Source organism: Octopus bimaculoides, chromosome 5, assembly GCF_046866305.1.
Source record: "Octopus bimaculoides isolate indiv1 chromosome 5, ASM4686630v1, whole genome shotgun sequence".
NCBI classification, from domain to species: Eukaryota; Metazoa; Mollusca; class Cephalopoda; order Octopoda; family Octopodidae; genus Octopus; species Octopus bimaculoides.
Window position 1 is genome coordinate 476,915 of NC_142932.1, and position 24,056 is coordinate 500,970.

General features: G+C 36.7%; 2 protein-coding genes across 5 annotated transcripts in view; one reads left to right on the top strand and one right to left on the bottom strand.

Annotated features, from left to right (window-relative positions):
• Nucleotides 1-8,787, top strand: part of LOC106871250 (ankyrin repeat domain-containing protein 16) — a 77,555-nt gene extending 68,768 nt beyond the window's left edge. For all 3 annotated transcript variants that reach the window (XR_016241810.1, XM_014917603.3, XM_089351911.1), the window contains 2 exons: nucleotides 3,185-3,263; nucleotides 7,419-8,787. Coding sequence is in view for 2 of the 3 variants with exons in the window: in XM_014917603.3 (XP_014773089.1) it covers nucleotides 3,185-3,263; nucleotides 7,419-7,513 (174 nt within the window). In the remaining variant the exon portion in view is untranslated. The remainder of the gene's footprint in view (nucleotides 1-3,184; nucleotides 3,264-7,418) is intronic.
• The window catches only part of LOC106871249 (polynucleotide 5'-hydroxyl-kinase NOL9), a 58,585-nt gene continuing 43,250 nt past the window's right edge, over nucleotides 8,722-24,056 (bottom strand). For both annotated transcript variants that reach the window (XM_014917602.3, XM_089351910.1), the window contains exons 5-13: nucleotides 21,423-21,520; nucleotides 18,733-18,766; nucleotides 17,114-17,250; nucleotides 15,326-15,483; nucleotides 14,759-14,820; nucleotides 13,480-13,702; nucleotides 11,864-11,939; nucleotides 11,423-11,556; nucleotides 8,722-9,208 (exon numbers count right to left, since the gene is read on the bottom strand). In XM_014917602.3, coding sequence (XP_014773088.2) covers nucleotides 9,113-9,208; nucleotides 11,423-11,556; nucleotides 11,864-11,939; nucleotides 13,480-13,702; nucleotides 14,759-14,820; nucleotides 15,326-15,483; nucleotides 17,114-17,250; nucleotides 18,733-18,766; nucleotides 21,423-21,520 — 1,018 coding nt within the window. In that variant the 3' untranslated portion in view covers nucleotides 8,722-9,112. The remainder of the gene's footprint in view (nucleotides 9,209-11,422; nucleotides 11,557-11,863; nucleotides 11,940-13,479; nucleotides 13,703-14,758; nucleotides 14,821-15,325; nucleotides 15,484-17,113; nucleotides 17,251-18,732; nucleotides 18,767-21,422; nucleotides 21,521-24,056) is intronic.

Here is a 24,056-nt window from a genome sequence, read left to right on the forward strand (position 1 = left end):
TCACATGCTTTCACTGCACTACCGAGTGCAGCTCTGTGTGCTTTGGGTATGTGCTGTAGTTTGTTGCGGTGCTTTTATTTTCACTGCATTGAAAGTGCCTTATGTAGGATGTGCATGGTGCCTAGTAGTGCTATTTTCTGTATATTATATACATTTGTAAGTACTGGTGTTTTGGTTATGTATTTGTCTGAATGTTTTTTTATCATATTTAATGCACCTACTATTACAGGAATTGTTTCTGTTTGTAGGCTCCACATTTAAGTTACCTCTTTTTCCAGATCTTTATATTTTAAGAGTTTCTGTTTCTTTTAGAGATAAATTGTTATCTTTATTTACATTATTTACATTTGACAGATATTTGTCCTCATCTTGAACACAACATTTCGGCTGATATACCCTCCAGCCTTCTTCAGGTATCTTGGGGAAATTTCAAACCTGTGTTCTCATTCCTAAGCTATTTTTCGATGTTATTATTATTATTATTATTATTATTATTGTTATTATTATTGTTATTGTGCAGGTCACTGCTTGGAATCAAACTCGGAATCTTGGGGCTAGTAGCCTGCGCACTTAACCACTACGCCATATGCTTTCCATGCTGGCATGGGTTGGAAGATTTGACTCAGGACTGGCAAACCAGATGGCTGCACTAACCTCCAATCTGATCTGGCAGAGTTTCTATAGCTGGATGCCTTCCTAACGCCAACCACTCTGAGAGTGTAGTGGGTGCTTTTACGTGTCACTGGCACGAGGGCCAGTCAGGCGGTACTGGCAACGGCCATGCTCAAATGATGTTTTTTACATGCCACCTGCACAGGAGCCAGTCCAGCAGCACTGGCAACGACCTCGCTTGAATATTTTTTCATGTGTCACCAGCACAAGTGCCAGTAAGGTGATGATCACGCTCAAATGGTGCTTTTTACGTGCCACCGGCACAGAAGCCAGTCAGCTGCTCTAGCAATGATGACGCTCAGATGGTGCTCTTAGCGCTCCACTAACATAGATGCCAGTTATCGAATTTGATTTTGATTTCGATTTCACTTGCCTCAACAGGGCAAGCAAAGTTTAGTGTCCAATGAAGGAAAGGTATGCATAAGTGGGCTGATTACACCCCTGGCATAGGCCACGGGTTATGGTCTCACTTGGTTTGCCGGGTATTCTCAAGCACAGCATATTTCCAAAGGTCTCGGTCACTAGTCATTGCCTCGGTGAAGCCTAATGTTCGAAGGTCGTGCTTCAACACCTCATCCCAGGTCTTCCTGGATCTACCTTTTCCACAGGTTCCCTCAACCGCTAGGGTGTGGCACTTTTTCACACAGCTATCCTCACCACATGACCATACCAGTGCAGTTGTCTCTCTTGCACACAACATCTGATGCTTCTTAGGTCCAACTTTTCTCTCAAGGTACTTACACTCTGTCAAGTATGCACACTGATATTACACATCCAGCGGTGCATACTGGCTTCATTCCTTGCAATCTATATATATAAAGATGAGAATGTGTGTGTGTGTGTCTGTGTGAATCCCTAAAACTTGAGAACTACGCAACCAATTTCATTCAAATTTTACACATGCCTTACTTAGGGTCCATATAGTGTCATAGGCCAAAAATAATTTTAACTTCTTGCCTAGTGCGAGCCCAGTGCAATATCACAGTATTACATGTCAAAAGTGAAACAATAACATCTCTCTATTGTAATGTCAGATATTTTCACTTTAATACTGAAACTATTAAAGCGAAACTATTATCTCACATATATACAGGCATACATACATATATACATACTCACATATATATAATACTAGCAGAGGCACCCGGTGTTGCTCGGGAATAAAATTGTTGCTTATATACTTGAAGAAAAAAAGGCAAAATATGCTGTATAGAAATTTGAGGACATTCTGTAGATGGACTCTCAGATGAATGATGGCTGGGCGCCTCTCATGAATGGGGAAAATTGAAGATGTGCCAAAAAGCCTCATTGGTACTTGGAAACTTTTACGAAAATTAAAATGGGGATTAAATGAAAAAAATGATTTACGTGAATATCCTCACAAGAGTAATTGAAATAAATGGTGATTGTGGAACCCCCCACGCACGCACGCGCGTGTGCATACACACGTCTTTGTAAATATGTTTGTATACATTTATGTATGTGTATGTTTGTAAGAGACAGAGTGTGAGTGAGAGAGAGAAGTTTGTTGTCATGTATACGTAAATGCATAAATATACATACATCTTTGGATGTATGCATATGACAACACAGCCCTTGACTCACTCACTCTGTCTCTTACAAACACGCACGTGCGCACATACACATGTGTGTCTTTATAAATATGTTTGTATACATTTATGTATGTGTGTGTTTGTAAGAGACAGAGTGTGAGTGAGTCAAGGGGTGTGTGTGTGCGTGTGTATGTGTGTGAGACAGAGTGAGAGAGCGGTGTGTATGTAGTATTTACTCTCTCTCTCATACACACACTCACACACAAAATAGAGAGTGAAGCTTTTTGCCGTTGTTACGTCAATACCAGAAGTTGACATTGAGGAACCTTTTTAAAGAAGTGAATCTTAAATATAAAGCAATATTATTTATTTTTAATTAAAAAAATCAAATGAAGAGCCTAACATTTATCCGAGGTCAAATTATTCATGCATCACAAGTATGGAAGCATTTGGTGAAGTCGATTTCACGTGAAAAGCGATTACACACACATCTCTGTTTTATATATAGTATAGATATATATGTTATGTATATATATATATATATATACTGAACAGGATAAGCTACCCCTATTTTTCAGAAAAAAGTGTTGGCGGCCAGCTATGAGACTTGAACTCACACCTCTGTGATAGGTGAGTTCGAGTCCCATAGCTAGCCGCCAACACTTTTTTCTGCAAAATAGGGGTAGCTTATCCTGTTCAGGCATTATTAGCATTATCCTGCGTTTGAGAATTTAAAATATCGCTTCTTTAACTTTCTAAGACATCTCAACGGTTCTGAAAGCAAACCTGGACAAATACATATTATTAAGGTGTTGTTTTACAACCAAATGGCCTTCCTGTTGTTAACCCTTACCTGTTTTTGAAGGAAGGGATTTTTCTTTTGACTTTGATAGTGTAGTTTATTTTTTTTACTTTGATGGTGCAATTTGCTTATTTGTTTGTTTGTTTGTTTAACATAGGAAGGGCACCTGGAAGTTATCAAATACTTGATAGCACATGGAGCTGATAGAAATACCACTGATGATATGGGAAGGAAACGTAAGTTGAAATCACTTAATTCCATAGAGTAGTGGTAGTAGTAGGAGGAGGAGGACCTGTTGTTGTTGTTGTTTAACCCCAGCCCTGCCACCAGCTCAACCCTGATCAAGCTGATCTATTATTCCATTCATGGTATGCATGGATTCTAAAACTATAAGTGTGTCCTTATTTACATTATCTACATTTGACGGATATTTGTCCTCGTCGTGTTTGTTGTTAACACAACGTTTCGGCTGATGTACCTTCCAGCCTTCCTCAGGTGTCTTGGGGGAATTTCGAACCTGGGTTCTCATTCCTAAGCTATTTTTCGATGTTGGTGTTGTTATTATTATTATTATTATTACTATTATTCAGGTCACTGCCTGGAATCAAACTCGGAATCTTGGGGTTAGTAGCCCGCACTCTTAAACACTACGACATGCCCATAGGCAATGTAAATAATGTACAGAATTCCTTATGTTAAATATAGAACTGTATAAGTGTGTCCTGTCCTTATTTAAGTTGGAAATGCATGATTTGTGGAAAATTTGCTTGTTATTTTAGCAGCTCGTGACCACATAGAGACTTCTCTGTTAGCTTAAACTCCAAAATGTCTATTGGCTTGTGCAGTAAAGTGGAAAATGAGTTGAATTCACTGTGTAATTTCAGTTCATGGTCGTAGCCACCTAGATTGTTCATGCCCTTGAGAAAGATATAAACTCATTTTTTTCTGAAACCTTGAACATAGATGGGCACTGGTATAGCTGTATGGTTAAAAAGTCTCATTCACAGCTACATCATACTGGATTCAGTCCCACTATATAGAACATAGCTACAGGTTTTCCAACACCCACTTTATAGAACAATAGCTAGAGGTTTTCCAACACCCTGTGAGCAATGCATGGGAGATGGAAACCATATGGAGGCCCATCAAAGGCATTGTCTCTGCTTTTGAATGGTAAATTTAGTCCACTGCCCGGTTTAACCACCATCTGACTAATGAGTACCTTTGGCAGAGTCCACTCTGTTACAAGCATTTAAACCAGGCCACTTGTTTGAGAAAAAAACTTCCTCTCTTCTCACTAGTCTCAGAACCCTTACAAAAGAATAATAGTTGTAGGCCTTCCTTCGCTAAATCACGTGTAAAGAAAAAATGGGTGGGGAACTGAATAAATAAATATAAATATTTCATAAGCAAGAATTTACTCCAGATTCAGTCTAAAACAAGTAACATTCCCAGATTAACAGCTATACCTATTATTTCTTACTACTAAATGAGGCAAGATATGTAACATTGTGCTATCAAAATGTATGATAAAATGCTTGCAGCAAATTTGAACTTATGCAGTAGGAGCTCGTAGGTCAATACCTTATCCACATGACCACTGTATCTTTTCTCAAGCTATACAAGTTGACCTTGTTTTTTGTGGTTTTGGGGACTGAGCAGCTGAACTGATAACAAAACTTTGTGAGATCATATTCACTTTCTATCACTGCACTGAGCAAGTGGATTTATTGGATTTACTTGAATAGTCACAAGCAAACAGAAGAGACTCTTCAGTCTCCAAAACTTGCAAGGAATAACAACTGCATCTTCCTCAAATCATACTCTACATTCCTAAAATAAGAATGACATATTGCATTGTGTTGTTCTAAATTAATTATTGCCCCAATAAAGTTGACTCACTGTATTTGCTAGAAAAGGTAACCACATCTCTCTCAAATCATTCAATATACAAAATTGTCTCAGCTTAAGCCTTCAGTTCTTTAAGTCTCAAATCTACCCAATCAAGGTTGACCTGGAATTAGAGAACAGCTTGATTAATCAATTATTCAGTAGTTATTCCAGAATAATTATGCGATTGTTCCTGTAACTCCAAGAGAAATTTTGGTACCAGAATTAGAGGGAATATCTACATGGTTGCTTCACATACTGGAAATAGCAGCCAAATTTCCCTTAACATACATCCTACAATCTTTTAAATAGCAGAACATACTGGATAATTTAGAGTGAGATACGTTCATCTTTATCATTTTTATGTTGGTATGGTTTGGACTGCTGGAAGGATCTAATGTGTCTGGAGACCCCCATCTTATTTTATCAGTTTTGGCATGGTTTCTATGTCTAGATGCCCTTCCTAATGCCAATCACTTTAGACATGCACCCAGTACACTCAGTAAAAGTGACTGGTGTTAGGAAGGGTATCTAGTTAGAAACGTTGCCAAAACAGATGTCGGGCCATGATGTGGTTCTCCCACACTAAGTTTGAATAAAATATGCAATGGTGTGTGTGTGTATTTTGGATAACATTTTCTACTGGTCAGAAAAAAAGTTTTGATCCACTTGGAAAAAGAATTTTATGAAATACTTCCTACTCTAAAGTATATCCTTGTATTCAAGGATATGTCTCTATTTATTGAATTCATATTGTATTATTGTTTGGCTGGCACTGATCAAAAGCATTTCAGTTGTGATCATCCCAGCTTTTTGCAGATATAGTGGCTCTTGGACAATATTATTCACTATGATAGGGTGCAGTTTGAGGAGGCTTTAGCTACTACTCCTAGCACATCCTGTGACTATGTCAATGATCTCTGGGTGTTTTTTAGCCCCAAGCCAACTACAATTAAGCAAATTTATGAATAAAAGACAATCTAGCTGTGACTATCCTGGCTTTTTAAAGGTATCAAAGATTAAATAACCTAATGTGTTCTTTTCGTCATTCAAGATGGTAATGTGAAATTCGAGGTAGATTTAACTGCTATTCCTAATAAATCAATTAGCCATATATAAGCTTCTTCATATTTTTCTGATATGACAGAACCAGAACTGTAAATAATAAAAGGTTTAAATCAGTCCTCAAAGTAACAGAGCCACAAATGTCTGGACATATCCAACAAAAATCAGAGTTAAAAAGTCCTTAGCTGTGCCATTGCAGGCATTTCTGTTAGAATAAAAAGGGCCAGAGCAGACACTGCAAGGCATCCCATCCAACACTAACATTTCTGTAACTCACTGGAATTTTGGAACTTACAAGACTACAACATTTTTATAGGTTTAGCATAATTGCTAAACCTCCTATAAAAATCAGAATTTGTGGTCTTATGCTAAATTTAGAAGTTATTACACTGTATAACGCAATTTTTGTCCTTGGGTAGCAACTGTTATTTCCTGTTTTGCTTACCCTGAGAAAGTATGGAAAATGGCTTGTATTTCCTTCAAATGTTGCTTTTGTTACATTTATTCAAACCCCAAAGAATCCCTCTCAACACATGGCTATGATGCTCCCCAACAACTCCTCATGATCAGAGATGCACATATCGTCAGCCACCAAGGGACATGTTCAACAGGTTAAGGTCAAGCAACTGACAAGCAAATCTGTGGTACTGAGCGGAATATCTATTATAACGATCTTCCTGCTTCAGCAACTCAGCGTTGAATCTGTCTGAAATGTAGCAGAAAATAGGTCAGTTTGAAAATATTGCTGTCCAAGTCACAAAAACAAAGTTTGAAGGGAATTGTAGTAATTTCTTTTGATTGCTGGACAGAAGCAAATAGGAAATAACACTGACTGACCAAAGACACAAAAAAAAAATTAAAATGTTGTTACAGTGTTATTCACTGTTGTTATTTTCTGGTAAAATCATTAAAAGGCACTGGACAAAATGCCTTAGTCACCTTTCTTGACTGGTCAACTGGAAGTTTATTTTATTGATCTCAGAGGGATGAAAGACAAAACTGATCTCAGCAAGATTTGAACTCAGAATGTGAAGTGCTAGAAGAAATGCCTTAGTCACCTTTCTTCTGCTTATTACTTTCTGAGTTCAAATTCTGCCAAAGTCAACTTTACCTTTGACCCTTTCAGGGTTGATAAAATAAAATACCAGCCAAAAAATTGCTGACTTTGTGTCAAATTTTGAACTATTATTTTACAATTTGAGTGTCTGGATTGTTAAAGTGTCAAAAAAATAAAGCCATATAGTATTTCTTCTAGCACTTCACATTCTGAGTTCAAATCCTGCTGAGATCAGTTTTGTCTTTCATCCCTCTGAGGTCAGTAAAATAAAGTTCCAGTCGACCAGTCAAGTACTGGGGTTGATTTAGTAACCTAAACCTCTTTCCTCAAAACTGCTGATCTTTTACTTAAATCATTTTTTCTTTTTTTTTCTTTTCAGCTTTGGACATGGTTTCTGTTAACCATAAATGCTGTATGGATATACTTCAAAATAGAACTGCTGATGCTGCAGAGAATAGCAATAGTTTGGGCTGAAATTTTAAGTGTTGGTAATTTTTCCAGCTTGGAAAGTATTTAACTGCAGCAATTACAGATCCAGTCCCTGAAGGAAGAAAAACAATTATCAATGTTTGTGACATCTGTGAAATGTTTTAAAGTATTCACCTCCATTTTCCTTAACTCACTGTATTGTATTTACTTGGACTGGATTTTCACAGCTTGGATAGATAAGGAACTGTATGTTTAACATCCATTTTTCCATGCTTGCACGGGTTGGACTGGTATTTATTTGAGGCAATATTTTACAGTCTGGTGCTTTTCAACCTTTAGTTGTTTTTTGAGTAAGGGGATTTTTGAATTTTGCTAAATTTCAAAAGTGCAAACAGTCTCATGGGAATAAGCTGAACTGACAACACTCAGGCACACACAGAATAGGTTTCCATACTGTTTCCAGTCTACCACTTCTACTCATGCACACACACACACACATCAATGGCTTTAATCAGCTCTTTAGCAACCTCTAATGCATCTAATTCCTCAATCACAGGCAGGCATTCTGAGAACATTCACTTTTCCATGGTTACACGAGTCAGACAATATACTTGATACAGATAGATTTTCTATGAGCAGATGGTCTTCCTGTTGCTAACTCTCACTCATTTCCAAGTAAAGTAATAAAGGCAGCGGTATTTCATCTGTCTTTACATTCTGAGTTCAAATTCCGCCGAGGTTGACTTTGCCTTTCATCCTTTTGGGGTCGATAATTTAAGTAACAGTTGCATACTGGGGTCGATCTAATCAACTCCTCACCCCAAATTTTCAGGCCTTGTGCCTAGAGTAAAAAAGAATATTTCTTTTAGTCCTTGAAATATGAACAGCTCAAAAGTAGGACATGTTTTCACAGAAGATTCCAAGTAAATTACACCATTTTTATGTGAATACTGACTTTGTTTACAATCAGCACACAATCATTAATTGATGAGCTCTTTGAACACTTTAGCCCTTTAGCAGCTACATTGGCCATACCTCATCCAAACATTCTACTTGTTTTATGTTCAAATTGGCCAGATCTGGTCTCTCACATGTACCCTACAATGTCATTCTAAAAATAAACAATCACAAGATTAGGCATAATTCATTCAAAACAACATGAATAAACAAGCATTACATTTGACGAAGTAATCTGAATGCTAAAGGGTTAAGTAATTATATGTGATATATATGAAACAAAACAACTAGATATGTGTAGTTTGTCAATATGTGACATTTTTTAATACTTGACTGATTTACAAATAAAAGCTTGAATATTGTGGAATTGTTTTTTTATTTGTCATGTAACTCAAAAGACAGGAACAGATTGGAAAAAGAACTATCAGATGAAAGAAATGTTTTAATTTCATTGTTATGGATGAAAAAACAGTTCATTTGCATGTATGTGTGTGTGTGTGTGTGTGTGTGTGCGCGCGCATGTGATTGTGTATGTTTAAGTGTTTGTATAAGTGTATGAGAGGTGATGCTATCAAAATTGTTTGAATTTTAAACAATTACAGAAGATAAAAAATTTTTTTAAAATCCACAGATTCTCAGACAGTCATAAGGACCCTCACAAAAGATAATATGCAAAAAGAAAAAGCATCATTGATGTCTTGGCATAGTGGCTCGTCTTTTTAATGTTCTTGATCCTGTTGTCGTAGCTAAGGTTTTGTCAATGTAAAGTATATCTGGTATTTGCTGGAAAGAAAAAAAGGAGAAAGAAATGGAATCCTTAGTTTATTATTCTTCATAATACTGGAAAAAATATTCCCCACTTTAAATCTTACACTAGAAGCAATGTTCACTGTACGTTACTTCCAGTGTTAGTAGGGGTGCCACTGGATCTATCGGGCCCTCTCTCCAATACTCCACTCTTTTACTCCTCATTTTTATCACCCTAGCTCTCTTTCTCATTTTGATGCATAGGCAAGCATAGGGGTCTTCATCAGACCTGTATATATCCTATACATTCTACCCGTACACCTCCCTGCTTAGCAATTTGTTTCCAACGTCCATCATTCGTTCTCACCTTTTATCCACTCACTTGTAATCTCTCACTTTCTCACTGATATTGGTTTTAGTCTTCTCTACTGTTGGTACAGTGGAGGCGCAATGGCCCGGTGGTTAGGGCAGCGGACTGACGGTCATAGGATCGCGGTTTTGATTCCCAGACCAGGCATTGTGAGTGTTTATTGAGCGAAAACACCTAAAGCTCCACGAGGCTCCGGCAGGGGATGGTGGCGAACCCTGTTCTACTCTTTCACCACAACTTTCTCTCACTCTTACTTCCTGTTTCTGTTGTGCCTGTAATTCAAAGGGTCAGCCTTGTCACACTGTGTCACGCTGAATATCCCCGAGAACTACGTTAAGGGTACACGTGTCTGTGGAGTGCTCAGCCACTTGCACACTAATTTCACGAGTAGGCTGTTCTGTTGATCGGATCAACTGGAACCCTCGACGTCATAAGCGACGGAGTGCCAACAACAATAACTGTTGGTACATAAAATATGTATACAACACATGCTGCAAAGTGGTTGGTGTTAGAAAAGGCATCCAACCATAGAAACAAAGTCAAAAGGAAACTTATGAGAAAGATGTGGTGCCCTGAACCAACCGGCAGAGCAGTAATGACCCAGCCAATCCACTGCAGCATGCTAAGTAGACATAAAACAATGACAAGGACGAATCTCTGTCTGCCCTCTCAAATATATCAGACTGAAATCTTATTTGTTAATAATGAACAATCAGTTTGATGTACAATGTCAATTTACAGAAAAAACTAACTAAATGCACTTATATATGTGAAGGTTCTTACAACCATCAAACATGCAATCATGAAGTAGATCCCACTCTTTGCCCATCATGAGAACTGAAGCAAGCAGTGTTAGGTGTCACACTTAAGAGCACAGCACAATAATAGGAGTCAGATTTCAATTTAACAAGCAGTTTAGTATCCTAATTTCAGCCATTATATACATTGGTTTCAAATTTTGGCACAAACTCAACAACTTTGGGGGAGGGAGTAAGTCAATTACATTGACCCCAGTGCTCAGCTGGTACATATTTTATTGGCCCCGAAAGGATGAAAAGCAAAGTCAACCACAGTAAAATTTGAACTCAGAATGTGAAAATAGATGAAATGTCGCTAAGTATTTTGCCCTGCATGCTAACAATTTTGCCAGCTCACTGCCTCCAGCATTATATATATATATATATATATATATATATATATATATATACACACACATGTATATATATACACATATATATATATCTCATCATCATCATTGTTGTGCTTTAACATCTGCTTTCCATGCTGGCATGGGTTGGACAGTTTGACTGAGGGCTGGCAAGCCAGAACTATATATATATATATATATATATATATATAATATATATAGATAGATAGATACACACATACATATATATGCATGCACTGGTTGACTGGGTCTTTTAATACAGTGTCCCAACCCTTGTGTTCCTTTCTGAAGTTCAACATCCTGGGATTAGCTTTCACTATTTCTGCCTATGTCTTCCTTAGCCTTCCTCTTCCACTTATGTCTCACAGCACTTCTTTACCCAGCTGTCATCATACATACACATTACATGTTCATACCAACGCAGTTGTCTCTTTTATACACTATATCTTATTTCTTTTATAACCAGATTTTCTCTCAAATTCATCAGCTGTGCCTTGTCACCCATGCATATTGTCCACTACTTTTATGGAGCCTTTCAAACATTGGAAAGACTTTATTTTACTGGTGCTCTGACAGCTAACTACTATAGTACATCTACATACAAAGCCTGCCTTTATATACTGTCAACCTCTTACTGACCCCTATTTGAAAAAGAAAGTTAACAACCAAGGAGAAGAGAGAGAAAAGGTGAAAAAATACTGATGTGTCTTACTTGATCTTGTAGTTTTTCTAAAGGAAGGTTTATTGGCCCTCGCAGCAGTGTGTTCACCTGACTTATAGTTTTCAGAGTTACTGGACTTACAATATATATGGTTTGAGATTCAGCATCAATTCCTCGTACAAATCCTGCAACAAAAACATCTTTAACTTCTTAAAACAACAAATATTTATCAACATGTCACCAACAATTCTGTTGCGCACACTCAGAATCCTAGCCTAACGACTACTATATGTATAAGAACGTTAATTTTAAATTTTGCTCATAATTAAGAATATAAAAACTATATACAAGTATAATATAAAAGGAAAAAAAAGATTTGTTTATAGCTTATATTCATGTGGTTTTCTATAGATGAAATTTCAATCAAGTATTTTGCTAACAGCTCCAGATTTGTAAAGGTTAAAGCAATAAAATATTGCTTGTTTTTCTTACCAAATCCTAAACATCTACAGAGTGGCCTCTTGACAAATCCCAGAGGAAGATTTTCATCATTGTTGTATCGAAAAGCCTGCAATTGGGAATGGGAAAAAAATTGTTCAACTCTGGAAACAGTGGATTGCATAAAAAAAGGAAAAAGCAAAACATATATAAACCATCTACCATTATTCATATAATTTTACAGCTTCAAATACTGAATCTGAATGGTTTTCAAGTGATAGGCTCCAGATTTTAGAAGTTATGAGAGCAAAGTCAAAGTTTTATTTTTTTATATATTTTAGTCAACCTAGTTGGAAAATAGTCACTACTGCTAATTTGGTTTATGCAGCCTTCTGAGTTAGAGAACACATCTGGTTACTGATTGCACAGAAGTAGATTCCCATATTATATTCTCAGATTATAACAGTAGAATTAATTCAGATTCAGGTTGTTTTTTTTATTACTTAGAATTAATTCCTATGCTTTATTATATGATTATCAGCTAGATACTTAGCTGAGACAGGAAGGTGTCATCTTCAATGACTGCATAACAGAATCATTGTAAACTGCTATAAGGTCTTCAAACTGAAGACCCAGTTCAAATGCTTGCAACAAAGACATCCAAGGACCAAGTGGTGGTGGTAAACCAAGCAACAGATTCAGTTTAGCAACCAGTACTAAGAAATATTTAGAGTGTGAGGTGTTGATAGGATAGCAGTTGAGCAATCAGTGATTCACATCCTACCACAGGTATTGCATAATGTCCAAGGCCAAAATACCTTGTACTCAAATGGTCTAGTCCTCCTAATTGTGAATAGGTATCATTAAAGTTGGAACAACTCTCTGCTGTAAGTTATAACGGCACAGCAAAATCCATGAGCATTTTGTTAACTTGTAGTGCTAATTCCTACTCCACTAATGGAGTAGGGCATGAAAAAGTATGGTTATCCTTCAGATTACATAAAGATGGAGAATCCAGTGATACACTTAACACTCAAACAGAAAGGTTCTAAAAAAAAACTTATCCTGAAACTAGCACTACAAATATTCAGTAAGATTTTAATGTAAGCAGTTTACAGAGATATACATATGAAGTAGATATTTATACAATCAAGCAGAATCTAGGCCCTCTACAGAGTAAGATCTCAGAACTTGCACTGCAACAGGAAATGCTGATTAGAGCAGAAGTAGTGAAGTCCTTCATCTACAAATGCCAAGCACAAAGTGCATCACAACTCACCAGAACCAACTCTTTAGGATTTAAACCAGCCATATCTGGCCCACATATTCTACTTGTTTTATGTTCAAAGTGGCCATATTTGGCCTCTTACCCCTTTCTTACAATGTCATTCCAAAAATAAACAATCACATCAACATTTCAAAACTATGACTTAATGCATGATTAATTGAAAACAATGTGAATGAACAAGCATTACATTTGACAGAGGAATCTGAATGCGAAAGGCTTAAAAACAAGCAAATTTCAAAAGAATACATTCATTTTGTGCAACTAACTTACAAAATAAATGAAAATATTAACATAAGTGATTTTGTGCTTTTAAATATTTAAAAAGGTTCTTCCAAGACATTAATTGCAAAGAACAAAAGATTTACTAAAATTAACTGCTTACTGTATTTAAATTAGCCACACATAAGGCTATCACAGATGCATTGATGGCATACATTATCTGGGAGAAAGGTACAACTTCATGACAAACTTGAATAGCTATTAAATTCCACTTGATTTTGTAGGGAATACAACTGTTTAGACCCATATTGGGGGACCAGTTTCGACCTAGATACACCAAAGTTGCCAAAGTGCGCAGTTCTGCATTGCTCAATTTCGATAATTTACTGCAAATATCAAACACATTTATTACATTATTCATCATTATAAAATATTTTTATTTTTATAAATCATAATTTTTTTAAAGGCAAAAATGTGAAGTCTATGGTGTCAACCCTAATATATTAACTCTGGGATGAGCTAACAAAGAGGAAAGAAGAAATGCAAAACAAACTCCTGCAGAATTTTACCTCAGAATGAAGGACAAATACATAACTACAACAAGGCATTTGTCCTTCATTCTTCCATTTCTGTCTTACTTACTACAATTACACTGATAATGAGTAAATACAACAATCATTCGATGGTAATGATAATGTTTTTATAAAACTTATTTTTCTGTTAAAAAGACGAAGTACATATTCATTGATTTCATTGACATTACTGGTAAAGAGTGTGGCTGAGTTGAACCAAAAGGCTCGAAACTGGCCGGTCCTGCGATCCTGTCAGCTGCTGGGTGGGGGGGAAGGACCGGATAGTAGGGGTTCACTCCCCCTACTAGTGATATATTGTATATAAAAGGTGCAGGGCTTGCACCAAAAACCAGTTGGTAGAGAATCCGCTGGGGTTAAGCTAGTAATAACATTCATCTGCCACTTTGATGTGGCTACTCACTTTACTAATTATACATTTGTTAATTACATATTAAATATTAATACACAGTGAGTGACAGAAGGTTAAGTTACTGAACTACTGACTACAGGCATTATAGTCAGTAGATAGTCAGTAGATAGCGGACAGTAGATAGTCAGTAGATAGTCAGTAGATAGTCAGTAGATAGTCAGTAGATAGTCAGTAGATAGTCAGTAGATAGTCATTGATCTGTGAGCAAGGCAAGTGACTCTGTTTGCATCAAGCATAGTTATATACCTTACTTAGGTGATTAAAAATGGTTGACATCAGAAAGGACACCGCACTGTAAAACACCATCTCAAAAAGTCCTGTCCAACCCATGCCAGCATAGAGAAATAGACATAAAAATATACATTCACAAAATGTTTTTGTCAAAGTTGATAATTGCATTGAACATTAAAAATAAAGAAGGAAAAAAATCTATCACCCACCTCATCCCTGAATTCACTGGAGAAGGGAGGACTTCCAATGCCCAGTTACAATGAGTAGAGTTCTGAAAAATAAGTCAAGATAAATGAAAGGAAAGAGGAAATTTAGAGCAACACAAGCACAGTTGTATATATCCCCCCCCCTCTCTCTCTCTCTATATATATATGTATGTATGTATGTATATATATAAAAACTGGAAGAAGCCTGTTGTATAATATCTATGTATGTGTCTGTGTAAGTGAGTTCATATTTAACCTCATGTTCACTAGTGTGTAAACAGTATCTTCCTGGCAGTGTCATCTGCTTGCAGTCTGCCATGAAAGCATGCCTGTGCTTCTTAACGTGCTGCATGATCTTTGTAAACAAAAGGCCTGTTCAACTGGGGCTGTTTGTTGCTTGATAATGACTGGAAGATTATTACTTCACTTGGAAAACAAGGGTTGTCAACAAGAGCATCCAGATATAAAACTATCCCAAAATACTCTTGCCTGCCCCAAGCAAACATGGAAAAGTAGAAGTTTGATGATGATGATGAGAAATGCAGTTATTCTCCTCCTTTTGTTACTTACAAGTTCATTTTTCTCTCCAGGAAAATTCCATGGGTTCTGACCAACAACAGAAGGCTGCAGTTCTTCAGGTTCTAATTTTATTTTTGGTGTATAAAGGTAAACAACCTGGTCTGGGGTGATTAAATTAAGTATGCCATCAAGCATCTGTTTCCCAGGTCCTGTAAAATAAAACCAAAGGATATCAACATCAATATGTAAAAGGAAACAAAGACCACATTAGCTGTGAGGTTAATGTGCTGGGCTACTAATCATGAGGTCATAATTTCTAACCTGTGCCCCTGTTTACCTGAGCAATTTTATCTGACAGGCAAAAGGTAATAAAGATTCAAACGGTAAGTGTAGGAATGATAAAAAGTAATAAAAGAAAAACAACTGCTCCAAAATAAAATGCAAAATCTCCCAGCATTCACACCAATGTGGAAATGTAGATGTAAATAATTTATATCAATAACAACATAGTCTCCTTCAATAGCACAAAAGCATAATCACTACACATATATCAAAGAGAAAGTCAGACATAATTTACTCCGATCATATAATGTCACTATAAATGCTAGTTTTTACCATTTCAGCTCTCATGACCACCTCACATGTATAGCATTATCAAAACTACATCACAAAGATTGGCCTCTTTTTTTTTTTTTTTTAGGATTAAAATATACTTCAGCTTTGATCAGTTGCTAACCCTTAAAAAGTTTCAAGTTAGACTTAAAGTGAGACATTTCCAAACTTCTAAATTTGCTAATATGTTTAGTCAACTAAAAAGCCCATTGAATGAAACTGTGGTTTGATAGTTTGCTGTTCTTGAGAAAACAAGCTAAGTTAAAATCGTGGTTGTCCTTGCAAACAAGCATGTCTCCTACATCCCACTTCAGCTGAGCGATCCTAATTTTGCAGGCTTGTGGTACTGGTGGTGCTACATGAAAGCACCCAGTATACTGTAAAGTAGGTGGCATTAGGAAGGGCATCCAGCTATGGAAACCATGCCAAAACAGATATGAAACCCGAGCAGCTCTTCAGCTGACCAGCTTCTGTCAGACTGTCCAACCTATGCCAGCAAGGAAACAGATGTTAAATGAGATGATAATATAACTTGCTTTAATCACTGAACTGCGACCATACTGGAGCATTACCTTGAAGTGTTTAGCTGAAAAAAAAAGTTTACCCCAATACTTGTCTTTTTATGTTCGGTACTTATTCTATTGGTCACTTTTGCCATGCCACTAAGCTACAGGGTTGTCAAACAGCGTGAAGAAGAAACCCACACACAAGATAGGGTTCTTTCAGTTTTAACCTACCAAATTCACTCACATGACTTTTTGTTAGCCTAGGGCTATCGTAAAAGACACTTGTTCAATGTGCAATGCAGTAGAACTGAACCCAGAAAAAAAAATGTGACCAGCAAGCAAATTTCTTACCACACAGCCATTCCTACACCTCACAGATCTTTCAATGGCTTATGCCAGAAATCTGGCACTAGCATGTGTTACTCCATCTACCAGCACTCATTAGGAGCGTTTTTTTTGAAAATTTTGTGCCAGAAAAATGCAGAAAACTTGTGAATGAGCTGTGTTGTCCACTGCAACTGCCTTAAATAATGTGAGATTAGCAGAGAACGTTTATTGAAACTATTAGTATATGCAATGGTTTTGTGCCGTGAAGATGAGTAGGTGTACATGTGTATAGGGATTACATGGACATATATGAAAAGAATGAAAAAAAAAACATTAAAAAATTTGAATTAGAAATAACACACAAATCAGTAGAAAAATAGAAAAAAAAACCAACCTTTAATCCAGCCCATTGTGTTAATGACCAAAGGTAATTGTGGAGATAATCTCAGGTAGAAATGAATAACATTGCGAATACAGATCATGTAATGGTTAGCACTGGATTCAGGTGTGATATCACCAACAAAAATATTACTGGAAATCAAAGAAAAAAATGAACAGTAACATTCATGGTTATGGTAATTATTATCGTTGTTGTTTTTGCCTAGGTAGCTGAGTCCCATAACATATAAAGCTGCAGGAGCAAACCATATAAGATTTTGTCTACATATATATATCAGAAGAACAAGACTAACATCAGCAATTTAAGTGGAAGGAATCTCCAGTAGGAGAGGAGGATGCAGGAAAAAATATAGGTTTGAGCTCAAAGGTGCTGGACCTCAGAGAAAAGGTGACAAAAGGACTGCAACAACAAGTGGCAAGATATTGTACTGGAACAAACCCTTGCAATGTTTGCATTGAGAATGAATTATATAAAAATATGCTAATAACAGAATGTCTAAGTAAAAAAAGCCTGGCACTGACCGCTCCTTGTCCAATTTGTAAGTATGGAAGAAAGCTGAACACAGCACTGTAAAGTTATCAAAACACTTGTCGGTTTTTGTAATGCTGTCACTATTTATTCTGGTAAAATACACTCTACTGTAACATAGCTTGTAGCATGCAAGGTGAACTGCATAATGAATTGGGCCACTGTGAACTTACTGCAGAAACAGCATACAACAAAGTGAACAAAAGAATTGAGTCAGTGAAAGAGAAGTGCCTTGACATGGTCACAGACTATCAACCACTCATTCTTTTGATTGCTGGTCTGAAACCTTACCAATCTCAGTCATCTGTGACTTACGTTGTTTATATCTATTTTTTATTAAACAATACATATCTCAAATTACCGTAAATCCTCGAGTATAATCCGCATTTTTACCCCAAAATCCCTAGTGCGTACTATATACAAGGTTAAAAATGAAAAATATTTTCTAAGCAATGTCCGAGTCTCTATTTGCTGTCCAGCAATGTTTATTCAGATGCATTTTGTGACGTCGGACTTGCAACTGATAGTGATAAATATGTAAAAGCAATTTACTTAATATTTATTTTTCACTGACGTTATTACTGTTATTTCTTTATTTTCTGCAAACAAAGTGCACAAAAAAGCTAAACGTTTGCATTATGTTATATATACAATAACAGTCATGGGCGTTACCGTATATATGTTTACAAACCAAGGACGTTATATAGATCTCCTTAACTCAAGTTAGAGAAGGGGTGCGTATTATACACAAGGTTTAGGTTTTTTAGAGGTACAGCCCCCTAAAAATCTCCTGCGTATTATACTCAAAAGTGGACTATACTCGAGGATTTATGGTTGTCATTCAACCACCACAACATGGCAGCCAAACTCTTCCCCACCAAAAAAAAAAAAAAAACTCAATACTATCTATAAAATGAATGTCCCACATTAAACATTGGATGCAATAGCTGAAAAAGCGCCATTTGAATGAATTGCTTAATCAGCTACCTCTTTAAGCTTTACTCAAATAGAGTTGACCACAGTTACTCAACAATAAAAATAACAAATACACACACAAGAGCAACCATACTGCACTGTATACTTACTAAATGGGTTCTTTTTGGTGACAGAATGGTGGGCCTGAAAAACAAAATATATCATGTCATCTCAGTTTTACAAATATATAGAAAGTGATGAAATAAATTTCACGATATAGAAGGAGGAGTAAAATAAGTTTATTTAGTATGTTACCTTAACGAAATACTTAAAAATTCAAAATGCTGTATTAATAGTAGACAATGCCAAACTCTTATAAGAATGCTTAAAGATCCTATTAGAGGCTATTGATTTACTGTGGTTTTTTTGACTGTTTCAAAGGATCTAACCCTTTAGCATGCAGATTGCTCTGTCAAGTGTAATGTTTATTTATTCACATTATAAATTAAGTAGCAGTGAAATACTGAGGTTGACTTAATGAGCTAGTCCCCAAACCCATGCTAGCATGGAAAGCAGACGTTAAACGACGACGACGATGTAAACACAGTTTTGTCTTCCATGCCATATGTTTAGAGAAAAAACTTAAGATCCCGACACTCAATCCAACTCTCCCTCTCTTTCGTGCTCATTTATTATTGTCATTTATCTAATTTTGTCACAGTTTGGCTGACCAAAAGCTAACTGTTAGTTATAGCTCTAGTTAGGAATGCAAATGACCAATTCTATTATCATTACTATTCTTTCACACTGGCAGCCTGAATTTCTGCTGCTTTGCAGTGCCCAATTCTATCTCATTATTTAAATTACTATTCTTTCACACCAGCAGCGGCAATGTTAAACCCATTCGTTCAATTATCTTACCTTAAATTCCAAAATTTTGTCTCCTCGCGTTCTGTCTTTGACCAGCCTAACTTTGGTCGCTCTCTCTCTCTCTTCTGTTTCATTAACCACTTGCTTCTCCCAACACTTTACCTATGTCCCCACCCCATCCTATATAAACTAGCTCCTTCAGATTCCCCTACCTCATATATTAATACCTCGCCACACAGAATAGAAATCAGAAGATGTTAAGATAAGCAGCTTTGTTTTCCAACCATGCACACATCTAAAACCTCTTTTTCAGCGCAAATTATAATTACTTTATTATTTCATTTCATTATCTATCTATGTAAACACAGTCTCGTCTTCTATGCTGTATGTTTAGAGAAAAGACTTAAGATCCCTACTCTCCCTCTTTCTCCATTCTCCTTCTCTTTCACATTCATTTATTATTGTCTATCTGGGAAGATAATTTTTGAGCATAGCAAATACTCATGGGTAATAAGCACTGAAAATGTGCAGAAAATAGCTTCCGTCACATCCCAGGGGGAAAAACTAAAAGTTGTTGATAGCTTCTGTTACCTAGGAGACTAAGTCAGTAGCAGGGGTGGTTGCTCTGAGTGTAACTGCTAGAATAAGAATAACCTGGGCAAAGTTCAGAGAACTCCTACCTCTTCTGGTGACAAAGGCCTCTCACTCAGTGTAAAAGATAGACTGTATGATGCATGTGCATGAACAGTCATGCTACATGGCAGTGAAACATGGGCTGTGACTGCTGAGAACATGTGTAAGCTTGCAAGAAACGAAGCTAGTATGCTCTGTTGGATGTGTAATGCCAGTGTGCATACACAACAGAGTGTAAGTGCCCTGAGAGAAAAGTTGGATATAAGAAGCATCAGATGTGGTGTACAGGAGAGACGATTGCGCTAGTATGGTCACTTGGCGAGAATGGATGAGGATAGCTGTGTGAAAAAGTACCACAGCCTTGCAGTTGAGGGTACCTGTGGAAGAGGTAGACCCAGGAAGACCTGGGATGAGGTGGTGAAGCACGACCTTCAAACGTTGGGCCTCACGGAGGCGATAAGTGACTGAGACCTTTGGAGATATGCTGTGCTTGAGAAGACCCAGCAAGCTAAGTGAAACCGTAACCGTAGCGTATGCCAGTGCAGCATAATCAGCCCATTTAAGAATACCCTTCAACCATTGGACAATAAACTGCACTAGCGAAGACCTGTTGAGTCAAGTGAAGCGATTGTCATGGCCGATGCCAGTACTGCCTGATTGGCACCCATGCTAGCGGCACATAAAAAGCACCATTCGAGCATGGCCATTGCCAGTGCCACCTGATTGGATCCTGTGACGATGGCACGTAAAAAGCACTATTCAAGCGTGGTCGATGCCAGTACCACCTGATTGGCCTCCATGCTGGTGGCACGTAAAAAAGCATGCACTACACTCTTGGAGTGGTTGGTGTTAGGAAGGGCATCCAGCTGTAGAAACTTTGCCAGAATGGATTGAAGCCTGATGCAGCCTTCTGGCTTGCCAGCCCTCAGTCAAACAATCCAACCCATGCCTCAAAACCTGAGGTGAATCATTTATAAAACAGTTATTTCCATCCAGTAAAAGAGAGCTTTTAAACTACCAAAGGCTGTGAATACCTGGCCTGACACTCAACTATGAAACAAAACTGGAACTTGCCCATTTTTTTTTCTGTTTAGTCAAACAAAGTAAGCAAAGTGAAGGGGACAATCCAATGACTGCAATAAAGTTTGAACTTATGAGCATGTGGTTGATAATCTAGCTTTCACTTTGCAAAATAAAATACCATTTCTATTCAGTCTTATCAGTCAAGTGGCAACAGGCAAACAGTGGAAATGTTCTCTAACTGAAGGATACAAAAATATATATACACCAATAATTTGGTTTGGAATTATGAAACATTTCAATACAATTAGAAATATTTTTTATACACATAGCTTACCTAGAACATAATCTTTCACCAAACTCAAGGATACACAGCCTGGTGGTGTGAATTCTGTTTGACCAAGATCACAGTCAAGAAAATAGACACTTTTCTTTCTGGAATAAATAAATAAATAATGGTTTCTAATTTAGACATAAGGCAAGCAATTTTAAAGGAGAGGGATTAATTGATTACATCTATTTAACACACACTTTATTTCATGAAACTCAGACTTTATTTCATTGAACTCAAAAAGATGAAATGTAAAGTTGACCCTGGAAGGTTTTCAACTTAGAACAAAGAATTGGGACAAATACTATAAATACCACAAGGCATTTTTTCCCCCCTTCTGACACTAACAATTTAAACAGCTAACTGTCTTAAATAATTATTTCTAAGTGAGGCACAAACCAGCAATTTTGGGGTAGGTGGTTCACTGATTACATCAACAACCAGTACTTCACTGGTACTTTATTTTATAGACCTTGGAGGGATGTAAGACAAAGTTGATCTTGGTAGGATTTAACTCTTTAGAATTTAAACTGGTCATATTCAGCCCAAAGATTCTACCTGTTTTATGTTCAAACCAGTCAGATCTCATCTCTTACATCTATGCTACAATGTATTTCTAAAAATAAACAATCACATCATCGAAATCCCAAAGCTATTAGATAATACTTGATTAATTCAAAACAGTGCAAGTAGATCAGCATTACATTTGACAGAGTAATCTTAATGATAAAGAGTTAAACTCAAAACAAAGAGCCAAAACAAATACACCCAAAGCAATTTTTCTGGTTCTCAAATGACTCTTCCAATATTCAACAACAGCAGCATCAACAGTAACAGCAACATTTTGAATTTTGACAGAAGACAAAGCAATTCTTTAGGGAAGAAGGTTAGCTAATTACATCAACCCAGTCCCTGACTAGTGCTTTATTATATCAAACCCATAAAAATGAAAGACAAAATTGATCTTGGTGGGATTTGAACTCAGAATGTAAAGACCAGGAAGAAATGTCATGAAGCATTTTGTCCAATGGACCAATAATTCTGAGAGCTCAGTGTCTTACAATAATCATTTCTAATACACAAGAATACAAATTTGTAAGGTAATGATTCAGCCAATTGAAGCAATGCAAAATTTCGTCCACTCTATACACTAAGATTTAGCACTTGAAAGAACTTTCTTGCAGTGCTTCCCTAGAATAATGAAGAAAGATGTTTATTTTCTGAAAAGTTGTTTTGACAATAAAGATGGGAAAAGTAATTTCTATGAGCAATAGTAGATGCAAAGCAAGAGAAAATCAGAGAAAGTAATGTGGTTTTAACTGAGTTATTTCTGATGAAGAATGAAAGAATTCATACCCATCTAAATCCAAAATAAACTACAGAGGCTTTATGTTATATCAGCAAAAAGAGAAAAGAAATTATCCGAAAGAGAATCTCGGAGAAAATCGCAAAAAGAATCTCAATTATCATGTTAATAAATATAAGTTACAAAGAATTAGAGGACAGTGCTAGAAGAAATTAGCAGATATATTCAGAGAAATATGAGATCAGTGTATCAAGTGGTACATGGGAAAGATAAAGCAAATAATAGAATCAGACATGAGGCAAAGATCAACAAGGAAAGGATCACGGTTCTCAGGATCTGGATAACAAGTAGGGAAGTTGACAGAGAAAGAGAGTGAGAGATGAAAACATGGTTTCCAGGCAGAATTTGCGTTTTAGAAAATAAGTCAGTTAACATTATGAGCAATGAAATAACTAGTCTCTACAATATTTTTTGAAGGACAAGAAGAAAGGACATGGTCATTTCCATCAGATACAGCATCAATGAGAGAACAGTTTTGAGGGGATGAAGAGTGATAAAAGAAGAAAAGACGCACGGTAGAATGTGGGAGGGCCAAATAGGAACACAAGAAGGAATGGTCAGAATATTCAAAAGCAACTGGAAGATTATTGCAGACATCAAAGCCACCGGATTCAACGAGGCCTTTTCGATGAGAAGGGAGATAACTGCTTCCAAGCAAATTCAAACGAGAAATATCATGTCTCTTAAGATGTCAAGACTTTGTAGTCGGAAAAATTGAACAAAATATGAGTTACAACAAAGACCTACCTCACTTATTACTCAAAGACCAAATCAGAAGTTTAAGAGATGAATTTAGATTTCTTTCTCTATAAGTAAGTGAAACCATTTCATAAATAGTAAAATCAAAAAGAAATACTTCTAGTTGAAAGCTAAAGATCTAATGTAGCAAATGGCTCTTCATGTGACCCCAGGAAAGCACATCAGATATACATGCTAAGACTCCTTCCATGCACATATCACTATAAATATCCTGATATATAGCTAATGACTGAACAGCCTTTCTGGGTACTGCATTGGAGTTCAGGTTTCTAATGACGAGACGGCCTCAGAACAAAAGACACTGAGATTAGATGAGAATGTTCAACAAGAGAGATAACATAGAAGCAAATTCTGACAACAGAGTAAGAAACTAAAAGTTATATTACATGACCCTCTAAATCTTCACACACAGTATTCATAATATAAACACATAATGGGAGAGAAGAGAAATTTCATCCAGTTAGAGCTGGTCTTCAACCCTTTAGCATTCAGATTACTTTGTCAAACACAAAGCT